The following is a 25,030-nucleotide window of genomic DNA, read 5'->3' as shown; positions in this document are numbered from 1 at the left end:
AGCTCCTAATTTCCCCCCTCCCCCTCCCTCATGAACCCTTGATAATTTATAAATTATTTTGTCAAATCTTACACTGTCCAACGTCTCCCCTCACCCACTTTTCTGTTGTCTGTCCCCCAGGGAAGTTCTATGTAGATCCTTGTAATCGGTTCCCCCTTTCTACCCCACCTTCCCTCTACCCTCCCAGTATCGCCACTCTCACCACTGGTCCTGAAGGGATCATCTGTCCTGGAATTCCTGGATTTCCAGTTCCTATCTGTACCAGTGTACATTGTCTGGTCTAGCCAGATTTGTAATGTAGAATTGGGATCATGATAGTGGAGGGAAGAAGCATTTAAAAAATAGAGGAAAGTTGTATGTTTCATCAGGACTCAGCTTTTATCATTACCCAGAAATAATCTGTGTTCAGACCCCCAGGCTTCCTGCCACAGGATCAGACTGCACTGGAAGCCAGGTTCTCTCTCTGGGAACAGGAAGGTGAGGATCGAGGCTACTCTGCAATCTTGGAATAACTCAGCCCTAGAACCTCACCAGTTTCCCCCTATTCTCCCTCATAGTTCAGGCCGCGTGGCAGCTTCAGCCAAGTAGCACAGACGTTTTCTAGGGCAGGGACCCAGGGAGAGCCAGGAGCCACTGGGGTATTGCAAAATGAATTCAGGGTCTCTTCCAGGACCTGATGTCTGGTAGTCGTGGGACAGTAGGCAAGCTACTTAACTGTGTGGAGCCTCAGTTTTCTTATCTGTAAAATGGGATTAATCATGTTAGTTTGAAGGGATTAAGTAGATTAAGTGCTGTACATAGAAGAGATACTATGAAGTACCTGGCCCAGAGCCTGGGGCACGGCTGTTAGTTTTTAAAAGATAGAGTTTAAAAAAAATGAAGAGAGGGGGGGCAGGCTACTTGTTCTGCGTAATCACCCGTCCAGCCAAATGTACATAAATGGAACGGTGACTCCTGCTGTCAGAAGGCCACGAGGTGGGTGAGCCACCCCAGGTACTTGCCCAGCCCAAACTCAAGGCTCAGGAGTGGGGTTGGGGGGCCGAGAAGAGTCCCTCCCCCACCCCGAATTGATCCGAGGCCAGATTCTCAGGGACTCCCCAGGCTCTTCCTCTCCCTACGGCCCCGGGTTCGGGTCCCCAAGGCCACCTGCCCGCGGAGCTCTGGGCGCTAAAAGCCGCGCCTGAGGGCGGAGGCGGAGGCGCGGGCAGCGGTGCTGGGGGACGCGCCGGGCGGCGGCCAGGGCTTGGGGACCGCCCGCCCCACTTCCTACCTGGCCCCGCCAGGCACCGGAGGCCGAGGGGCGCCCCCGAAGGCCACAGGGCCGGGCACCGGGCCGGGGCCCGCGGCATGGGCGGCGCGGCGGGCCGAGCCGCGGAGTCGTGGCGGCGACGGCCGGGGGAGCGCGGAGGTGGCGCCGCGAGGGGGAGGGGCGCGGCGGCGGAGGGGGAGGAGCCCGGGCCGCGCCGCCGCCGCCGCCGCCGCTGACAGCGGCCCGAGTAAACAAGCCGCGCCGCCGCGGCCCGGCCGCCCCCGCCCGCACCGGAGCCCGCGCCCGAGCCCGAGCCGGAGCCGGAGCCGAGGCCGAGCCCTGCCCTGGTCGCCCGTCCGCCCGGCCGAGGCCGCGCCGCGCCGCCCCTCCCCGCCTCCGCGCCGTGACGCTGCTGCCGGGCGCGGGGACCGCGCCGAGCCCAGGCCCCCGCTGCCCGGCTCCCGGCTCGGCCGCGCCGCCGCGGCGCTCGCCTGGAAAAGTTTCCCGGCCCGGGCTCCCCAGGGTAAGCCGCGAGGGCGCGGGGCCCCGGGGGGCAGTGCGCCGGGGAGCGGGGCCCGAGCGGAGCCGGCCGGGCCGCGCCGCTGTGCCCGAGGCGGGGGTTCCGCGGCCCGAGCGCCCTGGCGGGGGAGGGTCGGGCGCTGGCGTCGGGGCAGCGGGGACCCGCGTCCCCTGGGGCTCGACTGCCCGCCCGCCCGCCCGACCTTTGGGAACTGGCTTCGGGGCGGGCGGGGAGGGTGGCGCTGCGGGGAGCAGGAGGGCGCCCCCAGCCCACCTGAGCGCGCCGGGCCCGGGCCCCCGCCGGTACTTTTCCGCTCGCGGCCAGGGCGAGCCCTCTGACCTCAGGAAGCGCCTGGGAGGCCCCTGCTGGGGCGGGATGGGGAGAGCATTCCGGAGGCACTGGGTGCTCCCGCCTCCCGGGGCCACCGCCGGCTCGCCCACTCCGCGGCCGCCGAGGGCCCGAGCTCCCGCGGGGGAAGGGAGGAGCGGCTGGGGGCGAGGCGGAGGGGATTATTCACGGGCCGGGCCTCGCCCCCGCCGCGCACCTGTGTGGGGCGAGGACTCAGGTGTGGAGCCTGCGGGCGCCGGGAGGCTGGCTCAGCTAGCTTCCCCTGCGTCTCCCCCAAGGCCTGGCGGAGGGTCCCCTGCTCCCGCCCAGGAGGAGCTGGACGGAGGGGCGGCCTGCATGCCAGACAGGTGTGACAGCCCTCATTTGTCTGGTTTATACCTGCATTCTCACCATCCCCCACCTCTCTGCCCCTGCCCTGGCGGATCTTCCAGCAGTGGAGACTGTTGGAATTTTTCCTGACTTTGACTTTCCACCGAGTTCGGAAAGTGGTCCCCGGGAAGTGCATGGGGAAAAGAGTGAACTCCAGGTGGTGTGGCCTAGTGGAGGCTTGGGAGCTACTGGCCAGGTGTGGACAAGGCACAGGAGTGGGGCCAGGACATGCCGTATTCAAGGCTCGCCCCATTTCAAACACAGTGGCCTCAGCATGACTGTTTCCTTTACTGGACTGTGATATACGGCTTGATTAAAAATAAATAAATAAATACAATGAAAGGATTCTGTGGCTTTATAAAAAGAAAGTTTGAAAACAGCTGGTGTAGCAGTTTTTACCACCAAGGAAACTGAGGCCCATAGAGAGGAAGTGACTTGTCTAAGACCACACAGCCAGTGTGCTGCGTGGCCAGGATTTCAGTAGAGCCTCTTAGTCAGAGGCTGTAACAGGACCTGGCTTGGTGGCTGCTTGCTGGAAAAAGAGCCCGGATCGGGTTTCTGGGACAGCCCTCCAGTGGCCTGCACTGTGGCAGTGTCCAACAGACCCCCCAGGGGCCTGGGAAACAGCAGCCAGGCCCTGAGGTGGAGGCAGTTTGGGGGCTGGCCCACCACTGGAAGGACTGTGTGTGTGTTGGGGTGGCCAGGGCTGGAGAAAAAAGACCCTGGAGCGCAGCCAGGAGGAGCACCCACAGCCCTTAGAGCCAGTCCCAAGTGAGAGGGGGTCACGGAGCCCAGAAATACTAGTCTCCCTCCGGATGTGAGAGGAACAGGGACTCTAAGGGTGAGTCAGTCTGTGATGCGGGGCTGGGCCGGCAGGGAAAAGCCCATTCATTCATTGTTCTCAGCTTCAGGCTCTGGTTGGGGGGGAGGAGGACGGGGAGGGTCCTCCCTTTTTCCTGGATGCTGAGACAGGCCTCTCTGGGGGGGTTGGAGGCTCCTACCCTCACCAGGACTCGGAACACTGGGCTGTCTTTCTGGGTGTTGCCTAAAGCCTGCTTTCTTTCCGGGTGCTGCAAGGTCATTAAGTAGTTGGTTAATCACCTTTAAACGTCAGGCAGTTGTGGTTACATCTACGCTGGTGTGGGGACCTGGGCCAGCCCCTGCCAGCCTTGTTATATTTGTGGGACTCAGCGCCGTGATAAGGTGGGCTTTTGCATGGGCTTGGGACCCACCAGCAGCTGTTGTGGTGGCTTGAGGGGAGAAGAGGCTTTGCCCCAGGGGTAAGTGTCCTCACCTTCTAAACAAGCCTGTGGGGTCCCTTCACCTTCTAGGCTGGGTGTCTGCCTGCCCAGCTACTGCTCAGGCCCAAGGCTTCCGGGGTTGTGGCTCTCAGGTCTGCCCTGTGGACTCTGCCCATTGGGGTGAGGAGAAGCTGACACGGTGGAGGCCAACCCCCATCAGCTATCAGGTTATTTTGGTGTAAACTGAAAATGCTCCAGGAATGGTGTATGGTGTTGTCCCCCCACTTCTCCGAGCCTGTAGGGTGGGGGTGGGACATCAGGGCAGGCATGCTGCCAGTAAGACCAGTCATGGCAGAGAGCAGCCCCTAGAGAATGAGAGGGTCAGAACAGGTGGTGTCACCTGTCCAGCTCCCCGGGCCTGGGTGGACTAGGGTTAGCTTCCCTGTGCCATCCAGTACAGAGTTGTCTATGGGGCTGGCCAGGGGAGGAGTGGGGGTACCCAGGGCCCTGCGGGCAAACATGCTCCCCACCAAGCCTGGAATTGAGATAAGCTACCTTTAGGAACCTCCTTGGGGACCTCCCCCAATTTGACTCCACTCTAGGTAGGGTCAAGGCGTCTGGCTCGTCAGGGGTGCTGTGTGGGGACAGTTTTGTGGCCCCAGGTCCTGCTGTCTGTTGGCTGAAGGAGGAAAAACAACAGGAGGAGTATTGATCCAGCCTCACCTTGGCACTCCTGGCTCTGCAGCCTGTTTGTCCTGGCTGCCCAAGCTCGAATTACGCAAGCTGGTGGGCGTAGCGTGAGCTAGGGGGTGACTGGGGGCCCTTGGGTTCAGGTAGGGCAGGGCTCACACAGCCCCAATGTTTCCCAGGAGACAGTGGAAGATGATCCAGCACCCCTGACCTAGGGCTGCACACCTGTCTGGGCCACAGCATAGAGGGAAGGGAGCCCACTCTGGTCCTCACCTCCCCAGAGCCCTTCCCAGTGAGCATCACCCACTCCTTACCCCCAGGGGCTGTGCAGTTACCTCGCTGTGGCTGGGCTGGCTTTGCTGGACCAGAAAATCCCAGGGACTTGTGTGGGGTGCCTCATATTTGAGGGCGGGAGGAAATTAAAAGCCAACACTTTCTTCCTTTACAAAATATACCCAGGTAGTTTGGAGACTATACAAAGACATGAAGAAATTACTCGTAATTCTGAGCACCCCAAGAGAACCATTGTTAACATTTTCGCATGTGTCCTTCCAGATTTTGTTTTGTGGCTATGTATAAATACACATGTATAAATAGTTCTTTAAAAACAAAATCGGATTGTGTGTACATCCTGTCGAATAAACCTATCTTTTCTACCTCTTTCTCCCCCTTGATTGTCTCTGAGTCTGAGTGACTCAGTCTTGCCCATCTTGTGTCCACTTGTATGTGGGGTCCATCTTTCCATCAGTCCAGTTGACCTTGAGGGGCTGGGATTCTTAGGGAGGCTCATTCTCACCCTCTCCTCTTTATGGTCTGAGTTGAGCCGGGAAGGGCTGGGCAGGGAGACTGTAGTGTGGGGCGGGGCCAGGCTGACCCTCTGCCTCTCCCTTTTCTTCTCAGAGCCCCCAGGACAGCCCTCATCCGCCCAGTTCAGCCCAGCCTGTCATGGACCCATGCCCCCGCCAGCCAGCCCCGGGCCACAGGCAGTGAGCAGGCACGTGGGGGCCGAGGCCCTGTGACCAGGCCCAGAGGACAGGAGCTCCAGGGTCCCAGCCACCTGCCCCTGATGGAGCTGAGGCCCTGGTTGCTATGGGTGGTAGCAGCGGCAGGAGCCTTGGTCCTGCTGGCAGCTGATGCCCATGGCCAGGAAGTCTTCACCAACACATGGGCTGTGCACATCCCTGAAGGCCTGGCTGTGGCTGACAGCCTGGCACGCAAGCATGGCTTCCTCAACCTGGGCCAGGTGGGTGTTCTTCCTGGGGTGGGGGGGAGCGGGCCAAGGCTTCTAGTGCAGGGAGCAGAGGCCATTGGGCTTGTTTCCCTGGGGCATCTTAGTAGTGCAGAGGAGTAGCTTGCCCTGCTCGGGGCTTGGAGGACCAATATATCCCAACTAGGGCAGCCGCTCAGGCTCCTGCTCAGCTCTTGCTGGGTCCTGGGCAAGGAGCAGCTGCACCCCTTTTGCCGGGCACCTCTCCTCCCCCCCAGCCGCTGTCCACCCCCATCTTGCCCGCCTCCCCGAGGACTGACAGATGGAAGTCTCCCTGCTCTGTTGCAGATTGTCGGTGACTATTACCACTTCTGGCATCGAGCAGTGACAAAGCGGTCCCTGTCGCCTCACCGCCTGCGGCACAGCCGGCTGCAGAGGGAGCCTCAAGTGAGAGCAGTTCCAGTCCCCTTGCCAAGCGGCGCCCCCACCCCCCCTCCCACCCCCCACATCAGCTGGTCTCGCTCCCTCCCAGGTCCAATGGCTGGAGCAGCAGGTGGCAAAGCGGAGGACCAAAAGGGATGTGTACCTTGAGCCCACGGACCCCAAGTTTCCCCAGCAGTGGTACCTGGTACGGCACTTCCCTGGGCCTCCTCCTGGGCTGCACCATGTACCCACGGAGTGGGGTGGGGTGGGAGGGTAGGTCCGCAGGCCGGTCTGAAGATGCCTCCTCTAATTCTGTCCAGCCAGTCCTCCCTAGTCTACCAGCACCTGGTGGCCTTTCTGTAGGGATGGGTGGAGGAGGAGGTTCATCAGTACTAGGGTGACAGAGTGGGTCTCTCTGCAGTCCGGCATCACCCAGCGGGACCTGAACGTGAAGGAGGCCTGGGCACAGGGCTACACGGGGCACGGCATCGTGGTCTCCATTCTGGACGATGGCATTGAGAAGAACCACCCGGACCTGGCAGGCAATTATGTGAGGAGGCGGGGAGCAGGCTGCCATCAGTCCCTACCCCTGGCGTGGGTGTGTCAGGGGCTGCCCTGTGCTATTATGGGCTCAGGCTGGCCCTGACCACAGCCATGTCCTCTCCAGGATCCTGGAGCCAGCTTCGATGTAAACGACCAGGACCCTGACCCCCAGCCGCGGTACACACAGATGAACGATAACCGGTGAGTGCCCGTGGGCTCTGACCTGCACCCCTTCTCTTGCCCACCTGGGAGGCAAGGCAGAGCCGGGAGCTCTCCATTGAAGCCCTGGGCCAGCCGGGCCCTAAGGGCAGGTTGGCCCTTGGCTGTGTGGAGAGCATGTGGGGTGGCCCTGGGCAGAGGGGTGGGTCTGCCCTGCCTCCATAATGGTATCTCTCGGCCCGGCAGGCATGGCACCCGGTGTGCTGGTGAGGTGGCCGCAGTGGCCAACAACGGTGTCTGCGGCGTGGGTGTGGCCTTCAATGCTCGCATTGGAGGTGAGTGGGGGCCCCAACCACCCTGACTGGGGTGGAGCCTTTCAAGTGGATTTTTTCTCTGCCCACCTCCCATCTGGCTGCTGCCAGCCACTTGCTCCCTGTGAATCCTGTGGGCCACGTGGACACTCCACTCTGGCAGGGTGGGCGGTGCCCTTCACAGCCCACCCTGAGGCTCCTTTGAACGTCCAGAGATTCCTTCTCATCCAGAAGGCGTGGTGTGAGGGGGCTGTGTCTCCCCAGCGTCTCACCCTGAAAGGCAGAGTGGTTAGGGAGTCAGGAGTCCCGAGCACCTGTGTCAGACCCCATACTGGCCTCTCCCCTCCCCATGCCCTCCCATGGTGCTGCAGAGCTGGGGGAGCATTAGGGGGTACCCCTGACAGCGAGACCCATGCAGCATCCCTCTCCCCGCCCCCTCCACGGCCAGGGGTGCGCATGCTGGATGGCGAGGTGACTGACGCGGTGGAGGCACGCTCACTGGGCCTGAACCCCAACCACATCCACATCTATAGCGCTAGCTGGGGCCCTGAGGATGACGGCAAGACAGTGGATGGGCCAGCCCGCCTTGCTGAGGAGGCCTTCACCCGGGGGGTCAACCAGGTGAGGGGCAGGCCTAGCCCACCTCCCTCAGGGGCCTCCTTGTGTGTTTTTATTCTTCTTTTCCCTATTCTTGCATTTGACTTTAATTGTATACAAAGTGTGCTTATCAAGACAGGAGCAACAAAGAGAAAAGCAAACAGCCCCTCCCCCGGGGCCTGAAGTCAGCACAGGCATATAGGCACCTGACCCACACTGGCTCTCTGAGGGGCCCGGAACAGATGGGGAATGGTGGGTGAGGGCGAAGGCAACGAAGGAATCTCCTGCCTTGGCAGTCTCTAAGCAGCACCTTTTGCCAGGACCCCGCTGCCGAGTGACCCCAGCCCACTCTGTCCCCAGGGCCGCCAGGGACTGGGCTCCATCTTTGTCTGGGCCTCGGGGAACGGGGGCCGGGAACACGACAGCTGCAACTGCGATGGCTACACCAACAGCATCTACACGCTGTCCATCAGCAGCGCCACCCAGTTCGGCAACGTGCCCTGGTACAGCGAGGCCTGCTCATCCACGCTGGCCACCACCTACAGCAGCGGCAACCAGAACGAGAAGCAGATCGTGAGTGGGGCCCCAGCGGGCAGGGCTGGATGTGGTGGCCCGGGCCTTGCCAAGCGTGAGCAGCTCGGGGACCCCACCCCCTGCCATGGGTGCTTCCTGAAAGCATGTGCAAGAATGAAACGATTATGGGGGTTTTCCACCAATGTCTTGAAGCCCCCTCTTAGTGCCCCCATTGATCGCGGGCCTCTACTTGAGCCTCCTTGCCCCTCAGCAAACTGCAGGCCACAGAGTGCCTGTCCATAGCATGTTCCCAAGGGAGCAGCTGGAACGAGGTGTCTCAGCCTTGGCTGGCCACCATCTGGAGCAGGGCCTCCTAGGCAGTGGGGGTGGGGAAGGGGCAGACAGCCTCTGCCTCTGCTGTCCTCTTACATCCGAACCCCACTGTCCCTTCTGTAGGTAACCACTGACTTGCGGCAGAAGTGCACAGAGTCGCACACAGGCACCTCAGCCTCAGCCCCCTTGGCAGCTGGCATCATTGCTCTCACCCTGGAGGCCAAGTAAGTGTGGGGGTGGGGGTGCTGGGGGGTGGGGCACTGCCCCCACCATTACACTCTTGCCAGGCAGCTCTTAGTCCCCAGCTTCGCTGGACAAAAGACTGAACCCCGGCCTCTCCCTCTCTGCAGTAAGAACCTCACCTGGCGAGACATGCAGCATCTGGTGGTGCAGACCTCAAAGCCAGCCCACCTCACTGCTAACGATTGGGCCACCAACGGGGTGGGCCGGAAAGGTGAGGGCAGGGTGTCGTGGAGCCAAGCTTTGGGGCAGGCAGGGTCACTCTGTGCTTCCCAGCTGACCCTGTCTTCATGCCCCCACAGTGAGCCACTCCTATGGCTATGGGCTACTGGACGCAGGCGCCATGGTGGCCCTGGCCCAGAACTGGACGACGGTGGCCCCCCAGAGGAAGTGCATCATCGACATCCTCACAGAACCCAAGTGAGGATGGGCCTGGGCTGGGCAGGGGCGAGTGGGCTCTGTGGCGTGAGGCTCATGGGCGAGAGACCACCGTGACGCTGTCCATACAGGGACATCGGGAAGCGGCTCGAGGTTCGGAAGACTGTGACCGCGTGCCTCGGGGAGCCCAACCACATCACCCGGCTGGAGCACGCTCAGGCCAGGCTCACCTTGTCCTACAATCGCCGTGGCGACCTGGCCATCCACTTGGTCAGCCCCATGGGCACCCGCTCCACCCTGCTGGCTGCCAGGTGCCTGCTCCACCCGGTCCAGCTTTTCTGCCTCCCCCTGTCCCCCCTTACATGGAACCATGTAGTCACTCACGCACCTTCCCTCATGCTCACTCAGTCCTTCGGAAAACACCTGTGCAGGAGGGGCAGCTGTAGTCTGTCCTAGGGACTCCTGGAACCCTCACAGGCTGCCAGGATGCTGGCTGGGAACTAGAGCCCAGCTAGCAGGCGATTCTAGCCTGGCAGGGGAGGGAATACGACCCATGTGTTGTGGGCATGGAGCCCTTGAAGCCTCAGAACTGAGTGCACACACCCACTCCCTGCCCCTAGGCCACACGACTACTCTGCAGATGGGTTTAATGACTGGGCCTTCATGACAACCCACGCCTGGGATGAGAACCCCGCCGGCGAGTGGGTCCTGGAGATCGAAAACACCAGTGAAGCCAACAACTATGGTAGCTGAGGCCTGGGAAGAGGGGTGAGGGGGCTCAAAGGCCCACCTTCGGGCAGACCTGGGATCTGGCCCGGGTCCCTGTGCCCCCTAACTGCTGCCTCCCCACCATAACTAGGGACGCTGACCAAGTTTCTGCTTGTGCTGTACGGCACAGCCCCTGAGGGGCTGCCCGCACCCTCCGAGAGCAGCGGCTGCAAGACCCTCACGTCCAGCCAGGCCTGTGTGGGTGAGTAGTGGGTGATGGGCGGAAGGGGCCTGCCTCACAGACTAGATTGAGAAAGGAAGAGTAGTCGAAGAGACCGGTGCTCTGGGGCCCTTGGGGTGACTCATTCTGCAGTTGGGGACAGTGGGGACTGGGCTTGAGGTTGCAAGTCCCAGATCTGCCGTGGTCCCGGGTGGAGGAATCACACAACCCTGGGCGGCTGCGACCCCGTGGTCAGCCTGGCTGACCCTTCCCCCTCTTCCCTCTGACAGTGTGTGAGGAAGGCTTCTCCCTGCATGAGAAGAGCTGCGTCCAGCACTGCCCACCAGGCTTCACTCCCCACGTCCTCAACACACACTATAGCACAGAGAACGATGTGGAAACCATCCGAGCCAGCGTCTGCACCCCCTGCCACAACTCATGTGCAACGTGCCAGGGGCTGGCCCCCACAGACTGCCTCAGCTGCCCCAGCCACGCCTCCCTGGACCCTGTGACACAAACATGCTCCCGGCAAAGCCAGAGCAGCCGGGAGTCCCCAGTGCAGCAGCCGCCCCCACCCTCCCCAGAGGTGGAGACGGAGCCCCAGCGGGTGGGGCTGCTGCCCTCCCACCTGCCCGAGGTGGTGGCCGGCCTCAGCTGCGCCTTCATTGTGCTGGTCTTCATCACTGTCTTCCTGGTCCTGCAGCTGCGCTCGGGCTTGAGCTTCCGTGGGGTGAAGGTGTACACCATGGACCGGGGCCTCATCTCCTACAAGGGGCTACCGCCTGAAGCCTGGCAGGAGTGCCCGTCGGACTCGGAGGAGGACGAGGGCCGGGGCGAAAGGACTGCCTTCATCAAAGACCAGAGCGTCCTTTGACGAGCGCCCACTGCCCGTCCCGCAAGCCGACCCCTTCTTGGGCACTTTTTAATTCACCAAAGTATTTTTTTATCTTGGGACTGGGCTTGGACCCCCAGGTGGGAGGCAAGTGGGGGGCAGACTGCTTCACACAACACCTGGCTGTCTGCAGTGGAGCCCCAGGACTGGGGGGTAGGGAGCAGGCTCTTGCCCCACCCTCAGCAGCCCGAGTGTGGAGACTGGCGTGAAAGCCGAGGGGCAGCTTTCCAAGGTCCAGGCCGGCAGGCGTTCCCGTGGAGTGAAGAGGCTCGCACCTTTTCACTGGGATGCCTGGCCCAGGCAACAGCCCGGGCTGTGCTCCTCCAAAGCAATAATGGTCCCCATCTTGGCAACAGGGAGGTGGGCCTGCGGGGTACGAGGAGGAGGAGGAGGAGGAGGTCCTGTTTCCAAGGGCTTTGCATCCCAAACCATTCCCTGTCTGATGAGCCTCCAGCAGAAGTGTTTCTCATAGGAAGGGACCACGGCAAGCAGGTGCTGCCAACGTGTGCCGCACAGGCCCCTGTGCCCTGCCGCACCGATGCCTCCACAGCTGGCGGCCAGGCTGACCAGGGTTGGCCAGCCCAGGCTCGCGCTCTAGCCGAGCCCCTCTCCCACCCTCCCATCCAGCCAGGGCCCAAGTCCCTGTTTTCTGAGCCCGGGGCTGCCTGGGCTGTTGGCACTCACAGTCCTGGAGCCCCTGGGTGGGTGGTGGGGAGGGACAACGGCCCAGCAGGGCCTCCCCCCCACACTTTCCACCCAATGCTGCTTTCCCCTGTGGGGATCTCAGGGGCTGTTTGAGGATATATTTTCACTCTGATGATTTCACTTAAAGATGCTGATTTTTTGGGGGGTATTTTTTATTGGGGGTAGCAGCTGGACGACCCACTTTCCCATGCCTACTGTCCCCCCTGCTCTTCCCCAAGCTGCCCCAGCCTGCGGTATCGGGCTGCAGCATGTTGCTGAGGTAGCTGAGCCCCGAGACCGGAAGCGACAGGCAGGCCGTGTGGGCCCTAGGAAAGGGTTACCGCAGGTGGGGGGGATGTGGGGGGGGGTTGCAGGCGATCATCTGTGTTTCACATGGGGCTCACCGTGCCAAGGGCTCACGGGTCACGGGTTCTAGTACCAGGGGTGGCTTGGCGGTAGCACTGCACCCCCCTGACACTGCCCTGGTAGAGAAAGCATTGACCTGTCATGCCCCCCACACCCCCTCTTTGACGTGCCTTTTGCACCCCTCCCATTAGGACAATCAGTTCCCTCCCATCTGGGAGCTCCCTTTTCTCTCCCATTGCCCCTCCTGGCACCCAGCCACCTGCCCAGGGGTGCTCCTTCTCCCACCCTCCACTGTCCCCTGTGGCCAGCCCAGCTGGTTTTGTAAGATACTGGGTTGGTGCACAGTGATTTTTTTTCTTGTAATTTAAACAGGCCCAGCATTGTTGGATTCTATTTAATGGACACGAGATACTGTTAGAGGTTTTAAAGTGATTAAATGTGCAGACTATGCAAACCAGGCCTGGTCTCCAGTGTGGTGGTATTCTTTCTGGGCCCCTGGCCCTATGCTACCTTGGAGGTGGGTGGGTCAGGGAAAGCCCCATGGGGGATCTTGCCTGCTTTTTAGTGGGTTCAAGTCCCCGCAAGGAATGACATGGTAGCTGGAGACAGGGAGCCCTCTGGATCTCTGAAGCTAAGCATTTCCAAAAAAAGGCCTGGTTCCTGGGCTCTAGTGGTGGGTGGTGGGTGGTGAAGAGCCCCCTCCAGGGACCTGTGGCCAGTTGCTCTGCCCTTCCCTTGGCTGCAGTGCTCTGCCCACCATTGGCCAGGACTGTGGCCCTAGTGTAGCAGACTGAGGGGCGGGGGTGGGGGCGCTGGCTAAACCTAGAGTGCTCTTGAGGCAGAGAACTAAGTCCCAGCCCTGCTGGTGGGAGGGTGTCAGCAGGACCTGTGGAGAGGCGAGCCTCTCCTGGGAATATCTCCTTGGAAATTTTATTCAAAGAAAGCTGGCACCTCTTTCTCCTTGGGGGATCCAGTTGGGTGCGGAAGACCTGGGCCAATCTTTCCCCCACCTCCTCTGAGGCTGCCCTCCTGGGGTCTCGCCCAGGGTCCAGCCTCCCCACCGCACACACCCCAACTCACCCTTGGGCAGCTTCGCCTGCTTGCCCAGCGCTGGCCCAGCAGGCTGCTCTTGCGCAGGGCCATTCTTTGCCGGGGCCCCTCCTCCCTTCCGTTTCCGCAGCCCCGCCGACGGACAGACAGCCGGCCGGCCGGAGGTTGCGGCCAGGCGCTGCGCAGAGGGGGGTGGGGGCCACTCCCGCCTGCCCCTTCCCCTCAGTGGTCCCGCCCCGGGGGAGGGGGGTGCCGGGCCAACTGAAACCACAGGAGGAAGCTCGGAATCAGGAACTGGCCAGGGGTCGGTGTGGGGACCCGAGTCGGTCCCAGGCTGCCCCAGGAGCGGCTGCCCCCGCGGGTAACTCCAGGCTGGAAGGGAGGCGGTGGGGTGGGGAGGGGCGTGGGGTGTTGTGGAGGTGGTGGTGGTCAGGCAGGTTGCTGTCGTGGGAAGGGGCCTGTGGAGGGGCGAAGTGACCAGCTGGGTGCGGGCTTAGCCCATCCAAGGGCCGGGGCCCATGAGCCCTTATAATGGGTGCTGGGTGGAAGGAAGGGCCTTGGGAGGGGCTATACTTGGCTCCCTGCTTGGCCTAGTACACAAGCGACCCTGAGGGCTCATCCCAGCCCAGGCTGCTCTTTGTAATCGCGGCTAACCCCACCTCTTCCCTGATGACAGCGCCCCCCATCCTTCTCCACCCAACCACTCAGCACCCCCATCTCCAACTGCTGCCTTCCTTGTTCCCCAGCTTAGCACCATGGGCTTCTCTTCGGAGCTGTGCAGCCCTGAGGGCCACGGGGCAGTGCAGCGGCTGCAGGAGGCTGAGCTCCGGCTGTTAGAGGGCATGCGCAAATGGATGGCCCAGCGGGTCAAGAGTGACCGAGAATACGCAGGACTGCTGCACCACATGTCCCTGCAGGACGGAGGGGCGCAGGGGCGCGGCCCGGGTTCTGACAGCCCCATCAGTCAGGTGAGGGCCCAGGGCACTCCTAGCAGGTGCTGGCCCCACCTGCCAACCCTCTCCCCCTGGAACCCACTGGGGACTGGCAAAGTTGGAGACTCAGGAGCCATTGCCCCCTCACGTCCTGCTTTCCCACCCTGTGCTCTAGTCCTGGGCAGAGATCACCAGCCAGACAGAGGGCCTGAGCCGCTTGTTGAGGCAGCACGCAGAGGATCTGAACTCGGGGCCCCTGAGCAAGCTGAGCCTGCTGATCCGGGAGCGGCAGCAGCTTCGAAAAACCTACAGTGAGCTTTGGCAGCAGCTGCAGCAGGAGCTCACCAAGGTGGGTGGGGATAGGGGTGGGGGTAGGGGTGGGGGGTGCTGGGCCCTTTTGCAGCTTTTGCACAAGAGCTCCTTGGACCCACTGGGGAAGTGAAAGTCCCGGCCGCAGGGTCTGCCCAACCCTGCTGCAGTTTCCGCCCCCTGCTTCTGCACACCTTCTGAGCTCCCTACTGTGTGAATGGCGGAGGAAGACATGGAGAGGGAAAGGGTCAGGGTACAGTATAGCACCGACAAAACAGACAACTTGCCTCTAGTTCTTTAATGCTTCCTCTCCCCCACTATCATGACCCCAGTTTTACCTTACAAATCCAGCTAGACCAGAGCTTGTACAGGGGTACAGATAAGAGCTGGAAACACAGGAAGTCCAGGACGGATTATCCCCTCGGGACCAATAATGAGAGTAGTGATACCAGGAGGGTAAGGGGAAGGTGGGGTGGGGGGGGTAGAGAAGAACCAATCATGATGATCTACATATAACCCTCTCTCTGGGGGGATAATGGACAACAGAAAAGTAGGTGAAGGGAGACAGCAGTCAGTGAAAAAAATGAAAAAAATTGTAAATTATCAAGGGTTCTGGAGAGAGGAAGGGAGGGGAAACTGAGGAGCTGATACCAAGGGCTCAAGTAGAAAGAAAATGTTTTGAAAATGATGATAACGTTTGTGTAAGTATGCTTGACACAATGGATGGATGGATTGTGATGAGAGCTTAAAAACCCCCCAATAAAGTGATTGTTTTTAAAAAGAGAGAGGGTGAAAGGACGGGTGGGGGCAGGCCTTTGTCTGAGAGGAACTCAGGACCTGGCTCTTGCCCTCATTGGTCTGTTGGGCTGGGGAAGCTGAGAGATTGAAATTTGGGCTCGTCATTCTGTGAGCTGTCCACTTCCCTGCCCTTCAGCAAGCATCTCCTCAGGCCTCTTCCCGGGGTCCCCTAAGACTCTATACCGCCACAGCGTGGTCCCTGACATAATGGTCAAGTGTCGGTCTGTGAAGCCAGCCTCCTTAAGTTTGAATCCCACTCACCTCCCTGACCTGTGTGGTTAGGGGATGGCCGTGTACCTGGGTGCTCTAGGCTCCCTCCCCATTCACTATGCCTGTCAGGTCCCCTAAGAGCCCTGGTGCAGAATGTGTTACAGGTTAGGCTGCTAACCACAGGTCAGCAGTTTGAAACCTCCAGCCGCTCCGCATGAGAAAGATGAGGCTTTCTACCCCATAGAGATTTACAGTCACAGCCTCAGAAACCCACCGGGGCAGTTCTACCCTGTCCTATAGGGTTGCTATGAGTCTGACTCAATGGGCAGATTTTGGTCAGGCCCCTATACTAGCTTGCTGCCACAAGTACAGGCCTTGCCATGGCCCCACAGCGGCCCCTGGTGGCCAGCAAGGTCCTACTCCTCTTGTACTTCACCCAGCGAGTTGTAGACAAGGGTGTCACTGGATCACAACCACACCTGTTTGCTTTTGTATCATTTATGATGACTGTAGAGCTGAAAAAGCAGAGGTGAGTAGCAGGGTACTAAATGACCTACAGAAGCGAAGTACTCTGTCCTTAAAGAAAAAGGCTAGTCTTCTGAGCCCCTTGTGTGCTCAGTGGCTGCTGAGGAAACCGAGGCTGGGGAAAGAGGCAGTGTTTGTGCACAGCTTCCCGGGGCATACACTGAGGAGCTGGGACGGGAGTTCAGTGTCAGAGTGCCATCTGTTGTCCCTGTCGCCCTAAACAAAAATGTGGAGTTTCTTGCTAAACAAAAACATTAAGAATTCCAATACATCAGAGCAACAGATGGAGCACACGACCCCACCAAACCAACTGCCATCCGGTCAATTCCGACTCACAGTGACCTTGTGAGCGAGCGTCACAGTACAACTGGGTGGTCTTGACCACGAACCATTCCGTTAGTAACTGAGGGTTTCCATATTCGCCTCCAGGGGCTTTGTTAGCATTTGCTCGGTGGGCTCTACAGCTCACAAGTCCACGACTCTGACCCTACTTGCCACAAAGACACCAGTTTTCACCCAAAATAAGACAGTTGTAACCTGCCTAGTCCACCCATCTGCTTCTTCCCGAGCCTGTCTCAGCCTAGGTTCTCTGACCCTAACTTAAGTGGTCAGCTGCCCCAAAGATCCCCAGCTGGGCCTGCCCTGGAGGACGAGTGGGAGTGTGCTGCCTACCCGCACGGGTACGCCATGCTGCCCTCCTCTGTCCCCAGACGCATAGCCAGGACATCGAGAAGTTGAAGAGTCAGTACCGAGCCCTGGCCCGGGATAGCGCCCAGGCCCGGCGCAAGTACCAGGAGGCCAGCAAAGGTTTGTGCTTTTCCCCTGTTTGGCAGCAAGCATGCTGAATCCCAAGCCGGTCCTGACCTGCCCAGGGGGGGCCCAGGGAAAAAGGCTGTCTTGGTCAATGTGCCCCTCATCCCCTGCTTGCAGACAAGGATCGCGACAAGGCCAAGGACAAGTACGTACGCAGCCTGTGGAAGCTCTCAGCCCACCATAACCGCTATGTGCTGGGGGTGCGGGCGGCCCAGCTGCATCATCAGCACCACCACCAGCTCATGCTGCCTAGCCTGCTGCAGTCACTGCAGGACCTGCACCAGGACATGACGTGCATCTTGTAAGCCCTCAGCCCCACTGTGTCCGCACAGCCCCAGTGCCCTGTCACCATGCCCAGAGGCATGGGCCAGGAAATCCAAGTCTTGCAAGGGGCCGGTCACGTTCTCATGTGAGAACTTGGGCAGGAGATTCCCAGGCTGTGACTCTGACACATCTCCAGGGTGGTGTCCTACTCTCTTCCCACTCCTGTTCCTGGGGCCAGGGACAGATGCCAGAGTGGCCAGGAGTGTGTTTTGGGCAAGTGGGCATGGCAGTGGTGGAGGTGGGTACTTGCACTGGCGGGCCATTCACAGAGGGTGGTCAGAGTCGACTGAACAGCCTCATTGCACCGTCCCCAGACACTTTATGGAGTTTTGAGCAAGGCTCTCGACTGTGATGGAGCGCAGAACAAAGTAGACAAAAGTATCCGTCCTGAGGGTCTGTCGTTTTAGAAGAGAGGAAAAACCCCACAAAGTTAATAAGCAAGACGCAAAGCCATGCAGAAGCAAGCAGAGAAAGATAAAACGCGGGACAAAGGCGAGGAGAGGGAGCTAGTTTTCACTGGGATGGTCTGGAAGAAGCTCGTTGAGAAGACGAGATTTAGATCGAATTGAGGGAGGTGAGAGTGTTAACCATGAGGATACCTGGGGAACGACCTTCCAGAAAAACAGAAAAGAGCAAGTGCGCCAGCTCTGGGGTGGCCAGTGCCCGAGGCTTTCAGGAACTCGAGAGCCCCTGAGCTTCCAGAATGAGGGGAGGTAGGAACCTCAGGAGGCCGGGAGTGGGGCCACTGGGCAGTAGAGGCTCCAGGGACCACAGTGAAGACTCTGAGAGAATCACCCTCTGCAGGAATGAGCTAGCTCCTTGGCTGGGTGGAGAAGAAGGGTCAGCGGGTGAGGACAGAGACCGGGCACCAGACAGGACGCGGTAGCCATAGTCCTGATGACAGACCATGGCATGGCAGCTGGGAGCAGAGCAGTAGCAGTGGAGGTGGTAGGGAGTGGTTGGGTCCTGTGCATTCCGAAGCGGGCACTGGTAGGCTTTCCTCTGGATTTCAAATGGAACGGGAGACGTTATCAGGGCCACCGCCGCCAAGATGGGGCTCATGCGGACGGAAGGTGACATTGCCATGAACTTAACAAGGAGAAGGCTACTGAAAGAGCAAGTTTAATGTCAGCGGGGTGGCAGGGAGGGGTGTCTGAGAGTTGTCATTGGGCTGGCTATCTGAGGCTGGACTCAGGGGCAGGTCAGGACTGGGTCAGTGAAATGTTGGTGACCCAGAGTCCTGACCGGGACAGGGCTGGACACTTCTTGTACACAGATGTCCCACACATGTCATCTCATTGGCTCTCTGTCACTACTTCACAAGGCAGGAGCTCTCATTATTCCACCGGCACATGTGGGGACCTCATCAGTGAGCGGGAGGTCACCCCCCGGGCCGGGTAACACCCGGTGTTCTAGGCCCTCAGCTGCCAGCTTGCTGCTCCCGTGACCCGGATCATTTGTCTGGGGGCCAGGAAGGAGATCTTGCAGGAGTATCTGGAGATCAGCAGCCTGGTGCAGGAGGAGGTGGTGGCCATTCACCAGGAGATGGCGGCAGCTGCTGCCCGCATCGAGCCTGAGGCTGAGTACCAGAGCTTCCTGCGACAGTATGGGTAAGCCTCTCCAGGCCCCTGTTCTGCTGACTGGGCACCAGGCCTGCTGGTCCCGGTCACTGGTCACTGACGGGGCGCTGGGGCCCCTGCAGGTCTGCCCCCGATGTCCCACCTTGCGTCACCTTTGATGAGTCCTTGCTGGAGGAGGGTGAGCCTCTGGAGCCCGGGGAGCTGCAGCTGAACGAGCTGACCGTGGAGAGTGTGCAGCACACGTGCGTGGCAGCCTCGGCGGGCGGCTCGGGCAGAGCGGGTCTCCGGGCAGACGGAGGAGGGGTGGAGGTCGCCACTACGCGGCTGTGGCTGGGTGGCCCTTGAAGGATGTCCTTGAAGGGGACCCTGGCTCTAATGCGGCCCATCTCTTGTGCATAGGATGACGGCAGTGACTGATGAGCTGACCCTGGCCACCGAGGTGGTGCTCAGCCGGCAGGAAACAGTGGCTCAGCTGCAGCGAGAGCTCTGGGCTGAGGAGCAGAACACCCACCCCCGAGAGCGGTGAGCAGGCTCCCGTGGCAAACTCCTGCTGCCCTCCCTCCCTCTCCCAGGCCTCTACCTGCAGCCTGAGCCTCCCTCTCTCCCTGCTTCCTGCCCCTGCCCACAGGGTGCAACTGCTGGGCAAGAAGCAGGCGCTGCAAGAGGCCCTTCAGGGGCTGCAGGTTGCGCTGTGCAGCCAGGCCAAGCTGCAGGCCCAGCAGAAGCTCCTACAGACCAAGCTGGAGCAGCTGGGCCCCGGCGAGCCGCCCCCCGTGCCGCTCCTGCAGGATGACCGCCACTCCACCTCCTCCTCGGTGAGCTGCCCACCCGAGCCCTCCACCGCCAGCTGGGCCCACCTGCCCTGGCCGCGCTCCTCATTGTTGCCCTCCCCCTCCCCAAGCCTGGCCACCCGCTGACGTCTGTCCCTGGCCTCAGGAGCAGGAGCGAGAGGGGGTAAGGACGCCCACCCTGGAGATGCTTAAGAGCCACATCACGGGAATCTTCCGGCCCAAGTTCTCGGTGAGTGGAACCCAGCCTGGCTCTGCCCCTCCCACTGCCCTGAGGGGTGGGCCAGCCCTGGGGTGGGCCAGCCCCGGGGCGGGGTGTGTGTGTGAGAGGTTCCCCCACCAGAGCGCGTGGTTTACACACTGGAAGGACACCCTCAGATGGAGCTCTGCCCAAGCTGCCTCCCTTTCCTGGGCTTCCAGGCCGCCCCCAGCACCCTCGTCCCGAGGAGTGCCCGTGGGAGGACTCCTTGCTTCTCAGCCCAGCCGAGCCAAGCCAGCTGAAGGCCAGCTCCGGCCAACGGGTGCTCCACATGCCGCCAAGTGTGTGAGAACGGAGGGGCCCTGTGGGCAGCCTGAGTGACCCTCCATCCTCCTCCCTGTCCAGCTCCCCCCACCCCTGCAGCTGGTCCCCGAGGTGCAGAAGCCCCTGTATGAGCAGCTGTGGTACCACGGGGCCATCCCGCGGACGGAGGTGGCCGAGCTGCTGGTGCACTCGGGGGACTTCCTGGTGCGGGAGAGCCAGGGCAAGCAGGAGTACGTGCTGTCCGTGTTGTGGGACGGCCTGCCCCGGCACTTCATCATCCAGTCAGCGGATGTGAGTGGGGCTCCCCCCAACCCCACAGTCCCCGCAGAGGATGGAGACCGCGGCCTCGATGGGTGTCCTCCTCTGGGAACCAGTATGGCAGAGCTGAAGGGTGCTGCCTGGGAGGATCTTCTCCCCCTCTCCCCTCCCTCTGCTCTCCCAGGGCTCAGGGGCCTCCAGCAGGGGTGGTACTGACCCCTGTCCCCTCCCTCTGCCCCACAGAACCTATACCGCCTGGAAGGGGATGGCTTTCCCAGCATTCCCCTGCTCATCGACCACCTGCTGCACTCCCAGCAGCCCCTTACCAAGAAGAGTGGGGTGGTTCTGAGTCGGGCCGTGCATAAGGTGAGCTGGGCGCCGCCCTGCCCTACCCATGCTGCCCCAGACCAGCCTGGTGGGAACACGGGCTCCAGACGCCCCCCCAGAGTCAGAGCAGGGAGGACTTCCAGGGTGAACAAACACCTTGTTCCCCACAAGGGTGGTGGCCAGCCTTGTGCTGGGAGGTTTGGGCTGTCAAAGCCATCACGCTCCTTTTGTGGCATGTGTGTGTGCGCGTGCGCCCCCCCCCCCCACACATACACACATACGCGGCTCACTCTCACATCAGCAGGGACCCTACCCTGACAGCACCTGAGCTTGTGAACCTGATGTGGTCCAAGCCCTCCTTTTACAGACCAACAGTGAAGGCTCCCAGACTGAAAGAAAGCATTGGTGGGGGACACGGTCGGCCCTCCACAGGACCCAGCACCCCTCCCTCCACTGACCTCCACTCCTCCCTCTCCACCTCTCCTCCAGGACAAGTGGGCACTGAACCATGAGGACCTGGTATTGGGCGAGCAGATTGGGCGGGTGAGTGCTCCCCCCACCCCCTTACCACCTGTGTTTTCTGAGCCCTGTACTTCCTGCAGGCCCCACCCAGCAGAGAGCCTTTTGCCTCCCTGCCTCCGCCTGACTCCCTGCCCAGCCACCCCATACATAGCCCTCCAGGAGACCCGGTGACAAGTGCCCACCCTGAGAACTCCCGGGAATGGCTCTGCCCAGCACCTACCCCACCTATTACGTTGGGCCTGCCTCCCCCAGGTATTCCTGTCTGTACAGGAAGCCGCACTCTGTTAATAGAAGCTGTAACGTCTTTTAGCGGAAGGTCTCAGGGCTCCACAGACAGTTTGGGCTCGACCACGAAGCTAACGTGCGGTGGTTTGAAGCCACAGAAGAAAGGCCTGGCAGTCTGCTTCCATAAAGATTAACCCAACCCAACCCAGCCCACTGCCATCACACCAGTTCTGACTCTGAGTGAGCTTTTCTGGATTTCCAAGACTATAATTTTTTACGGGAGCAGACTACCTCCTCATTTTCCAGGAGAGTGGCAGCGGCCGGTGGGTCTGAACCACTGGCCTTGTGATTAGCGAGGCCCCACACTTAACCCGCAGCACCACCAGGGCCCCTTTCCGTAGAGTCTATTGCTAAGGAAGTCCCATGGAGCAGTTCTGCTCTGTACCGCCTGGGTCAGCAGAGCTGGAACTACTCAACGCCAAGAGGTCCGGCTGGTGGTCAGTGCTCCGCTCGCTCAGGTGCTTGAAGTCACATCTGGCTTTGTGACTCTTCGCAGTGAGTGGGGGGAGGGGGGAGAGAAGGGCTTTTCTCTGCCTCTCGTGGGCATTGTCTTGGACTCCTAGCCACCAGGCGCCCACTACCGGACAGACAGGGATGGCCGGCACTGAGCATGGGGGCAGTCAGTGATGAGCTTGGGATGAGGTGGACTGTCCCCTGAGCTGAGCCGGGCCTGTTTCAGGGCAACTTCGGCGAAGTGTTCAGTGGACGCCTGCGGGCTGACAACACCCTTGTGGCCGTGAAATCTTGCCGAGAGACGCTTCCTGCTGACCTCAAGGCCAAGTTCCTGCAGGAGGCGAGGTGGGTGATATGATGTCCTATGGTGTACTAAGGAGCCCTGGTGGTTGGGTTGCAATCTGCGTGGTCGGCAGTTCAAAACCCCCAACAGCTCAGATGAAGAAAGACTGGGCTTTCTACTCCCATAAACAGTGACAGCCTCAGAAACCCACAAGGGTTGTTAGAGGTCAGCCTCGACTCGATGGCCGTGCATTTGGTTTGGTTCCTGGGGTGCTAGGAGCCCTGATGGTGGACGGGGCTGTGCCAAGTCAGCGGTGTCAAACCACCAGGCGTGCTCCATAGGGGAAAGCTGATACTTTCTACTCCCGTGGAGAGTCAGTCTTCGAAACCCACAGGGGCAGTTGTACTCTGACCTATAGAGTCTCTTTGAGTCAGAATGGACCATGGCTGCCTCCAGTCATGGTCCTCATGGCAGCAGAGCCCTCCCCTACTTGGGACGGAATGGAGGGAAAGGCTGGGAGAGACCCAGAGAGCCGCCTGAGGGCTTGCACCCCAGACTGCTGGCCCCAGAAGCCAGGTTCTTCTGCTGCCCATCTTCGCCCTGGGGTGCCCGGGGCTGGGGTGGGGAGCAATGTGCAGGTCCCAGAGGTGGGATCAGGCCACGTGGCGCCTAAGCAGCAGGGCCCTACAGGATCCTGAAGCAGTACAGCCACCCCAACATCGTGCGCCTCATTGGCATCTGCACCCAGAAGCAGCCTATCTACATCGTCATGGAGCTGGTGCAGGGTGAGCAGGGGGGCCGGTGTGCAGGGGTGGGGACCCGCAGCCTGCCAGGGGGTCCTTGAAGGACACTCAACAGGATACCTCCTGCTCTCAGGGGGAGACTTCCTCACCTTCCTCCGGACAGAGGGTGCCCGTCTGCGGATGAAGACATTGCTGCAGATGGTGGGGGACGCGGCAGCCGGCATGGAGTACCTGGAGAGCAAATGCTGCATCCACAGGTGAGTGCCTGCCTGAGGCCCACCACCTGAGTCAGGATGTGCCCTCGCTGCGGGCTCCTTGCACCCCTGCCCCCTGACCACCGGGCATAAGGCCTAGAGGTGGAACTTGTCTCTCCCTCGAGGTTCCGCTTGTGGCCCAATCCACAGTGCTCAGGCCAGGTAGGTGCCAGAGCTTGGTGGCCACTGGCTGAAGGAACCCCCTGCCCTGCCTTGTCCAGGGACCTGGCGGCTCGGAACTGCCTGGTGACAGAGAAGAACGTTCTGAAGATCAGTGACTTTGGGATGTCCCGGGAGGAAGCGGATGGCGTCTACGCGGCCTCAGGGGGCCTCAGACAAGTCCCTGTGAAGTGGACCGCCCCCGAGGCTCTGAACTATGGTACCGGCAATATGTGTGTGTGGGGTGGGGGGCAGGCATGGGTGCTGCCCCAGTGGTGTTGCGTCAGTCTCCTAAGGCTGCCCAGACAGAATGCCATGGGTGTCTTCAAAGTCCAGTAATGGACCGTCCCACAGCTCGGGGTGGGGGTGGGGGTGCTCACAGTCCAAAGCAAGGTCTCCGAGCCACATCAGGTGTCAGGTCTGTCTGCAGACTCTGGGGAGGAACATTCTGTGCCCTCCCCTTGCTCCTCGTGGCTGCCGTCAACATGGCATGCTTTTGCTGCTTGAAGATGCATCTTCGGATGGCAGCACCCAGTGTGTGGCTCCGTGTCTGCCCTCCTTTCTCTTGAGATGCCAGTCATGTGGAACCAGGGCCGCCCAGCTTCGGTGCGGCCTCATTGACTTCCTGGACCAACTATTCAAAGGGAGGCCCTATTTCCTCAATAAAGTTCCATTCACAGGCCCAGGCCCGGGCCCCGCTCACATCACAGCTCTGCCTGCTATGGCCATAGGACAAGCCACGTGGATGGCTGCTCATGCCCGCTCGCTTCCTCTGCAGGCCGCTACTCCTCCGAGAGTGACGTGTGGAGTTTTGGCATCTTACTCTGGGAGACCTTCAGTCTGGGGGCCTCCCCGTACCCCAACCTCAGCAACCAGCAAACTCGGGAGTTTGTGGAAAAAGGTAAGGAGCCAGGGCCTCTTCCTGGGGTTCCAGCCAGACTCTTTGTGGTCTCCCAGCTTTCTGTGTTCCCTCTGGGGCAGAATAAGACTACTGGCTATGGCCACTGCTGACTGAGTGCCTACTATGTGCTCGGTCACACACTAGTTCTGTTACTCCTCATGCAGGTGAGCTGGAGATTCAGATGCCCTTCTTAGAGATGGGGAAACTGAGGCTTATTCACAGTTGTTCCCAGGGGCTGGCATGGGCCTTACTCGGGATGTGCTGTGCCTGTCTCCACAGGGGGCCGCCTGCCCTGTCCCGAGCTGTGCCCTGATGCCGTGCGCAGGCTCATGGAGCAGTGCTGGGCCTACGAGCCTGGGCAGCGGCCCAGCTTCAGCACCATCTTCCAGGAGCTGCAGAGCATCCGAAAGCGCCATCGGTGAGGGGAGACCCGCCTCAGGCCGGCAGCCTCTGCTGGCAAGACTGTGGCTCCTCACTAACTCCAGCTCACCCCACTGGACGGCCGGGCAGTCCCAGGCGCCCTCGTCTGGCAGGCTGTTCAGTGCTGCCAGCAGGGACATGGCTTCTGTCTGCTCAGCCCCCTGCTCCTGCCAGGGCTTCCCCTCCAAGGCAGAAATAATAAACCCACTTGTGCCCACCGGCTGTTTGGCATGTGCGCTGCAGGGCCTGTACCGGGGCCACGGGCTGGGATGGTGGATTCGGGCCGGGTTTATGGGGCAGAGCTGATGGGCTTTCCTAGCTAGGTGGATGTGAAAAGATCAGGGTGACATACAGGCTGTGTATGCCGCAGGGTCGCAGCAAGCAGAACAGAGCTCCTGGGAGGATGGGGAGCTGGAGGGGCCTGTGAAGGTGCAGGAGGAGCCCTGGTGACGCTGGGGGTGAGGCTTCGGTTGCTAATGACAAGATAGTGCCGCTGCGTGGATTGGAACTGCCAACTTCGAGGCCGATCATCAAGTGCAGGCCATTTGCACCACCCAGGGACCTCAACAATTTCTAGGGTTC

At 60.7% G+C, this 25,030-nt stretch overlaps 2 protein-coding genes across 3 annotated transcripts; both read left to right on the top strand.

Annotated features, from left to right (window-relative positions):
* Positions 1–1,504: 1,504 nt before the first annotated feature.
* On the top strand, positions 1,505–12,450 carry FURIN (furin, paired basic amino acid cleaving enzyme). 2 transcript variants are annotated; one of them, XM_075558013.1, is made up of 16 exons: positions 1,505–1,772; positions 5,318–5,660; positions 5,973–6,071; positions 6,157–6,252; positions 6,469–6,597; positions 6,715–6,791; positions 6,996–7,084; positions 7,509–7,681; positions 8,018–8,230; positions 8,627–8,727; positions 8,854–8,957; positions 9,046–9,163; positions 9,253–9,432; positions 9,742–9,866; positions 9,981–10,091; positions 10,340–12,450. In XM_075558013.1, exons 2-16 carry the CDS (start codon positions 5,484–5,486, stop codon positions 10,921–10,923), a joined length of 2,376 nt encoding a protein of 791 aa, XP_075414128.1. In that variant the 5' UTR covers positions 1,505–1,772; positions 5,318–5,483; the 3' UTR covers positions 10,924–12,450. The 2 variants fall into 2 exon arrangements, with proteins under 2 accessions (XP_075414128.1, XP_075414129.1); XM_075558014.1 differs by having other exon boundaries at positions 1,506–1,772; positions 9,981–10,087; positions 10,340–10,705.
* Positions 12,451–13,796: 1,346 nt separating this feature from the next.
* Positions 13,797–24,652, top strand: FES (FES proto-oncogene, tyrosine kinase). Its single transcript, XM_075557487.1, has 18 exons — positions 13,797–14,009; positions 14,149–14,322; positions 16,526–16,622; positions 16,746–16,929; positions 18,425–18,562; positions 18,655–18,774; positions 18,932–19,054; positions 19,161–19,347; positions 19,469–19,552; positions 19,925–20,134; positions 20,345–20,467; positions 20,918–20,971; positions 21,915–22,033; positions 22,662–22,756; positions 22,848–22,971; positions 23,190–23,347; positions 23,906–24,028; positions 24,308–24,652. The coding sequence occupies exons 1-18, from the start codon at positions 13,797–13,799 to the stop codon at positions 24,448–24,450; spliced, it is 2,469 nt and encodes an 822-aa protein (XP_075413602.1). The 3' UTR covers positions 24,451–24,652.
* Positions 24,653–25,030: the final 378 nt, after the last annotated feature.

The sequence above is a fragment of the Tenrec ecaudatus genome, chromosome 9, assembly GCF_050624435.1.
Source record: "Tenrec ecaudatus isolate mTenEca1 chromosome 9, mTenEca1.hap1, whole genome shotgun sequence".
Taxonomy (NCBI): Eukaryota; Metazoa; Chordata; class Mammalia; order Afrosoricida; family Tenrecidae; genus Tenrec; species Tenrec ecaudatus.
The sequence above is the reverse complement of the archived record's forward strand: the minus strand, read 5'-3'. Positions and strand labels throughout refer to the sequence as shown.

What these genes read in the sequence shown, in the direction of transcription:
- FURIN (XM_075558013.1), top strand. Translation starts at nt 5,484, where the DNA reads ATGGAGCTGAGGCCCTGGTTGCTATGGGTGGTAGCAGCGGCAGGAGCC. An exon ending in CTTCAATGCTCGCATTGGAG is followed by an intron (nt 7,085 to 7,508) that starts GTGAGTGGGGGC and finishes CTCCACGGCCAG; the next exon opens with GGGTGCGCATGCTGGATGGC. An exon ending in GACATCCTCACAGAACCCAA is followed by an intron (nt 9,164 to 9,252) that starts GTGAGGATGGGC and finishes CTGTCCATACAG; the next exon opens with GGACATCGGGAAGCGGCTCG.
- FES (XM_075557487.1), top strand. Translation starts at nt 13,797, where the DNA reads ATGGGCTTCTCTTCGGAGCTGTGCAGCCCTGAGGGCCACGGGGCAGTG. An exon ending in AGCTTCCTGCGACAGTATGG is followed by an intron (nt 18,563 to 18,654) that starts GTAAGCCTCTCC and finishes GGGCCCCTGCAG; the next exon opens with GTCTGCCCCCGATGTCCCAC. An exon ending in AGCAAATGCTGCATCCACAG is followed by an intron (nt 22,972 to 23,189) that starts GTGAGTGCCTGC and finishes TGCCTTGTCCAG; the next exon opens with GGACCTGGCGGCTCGGAACT.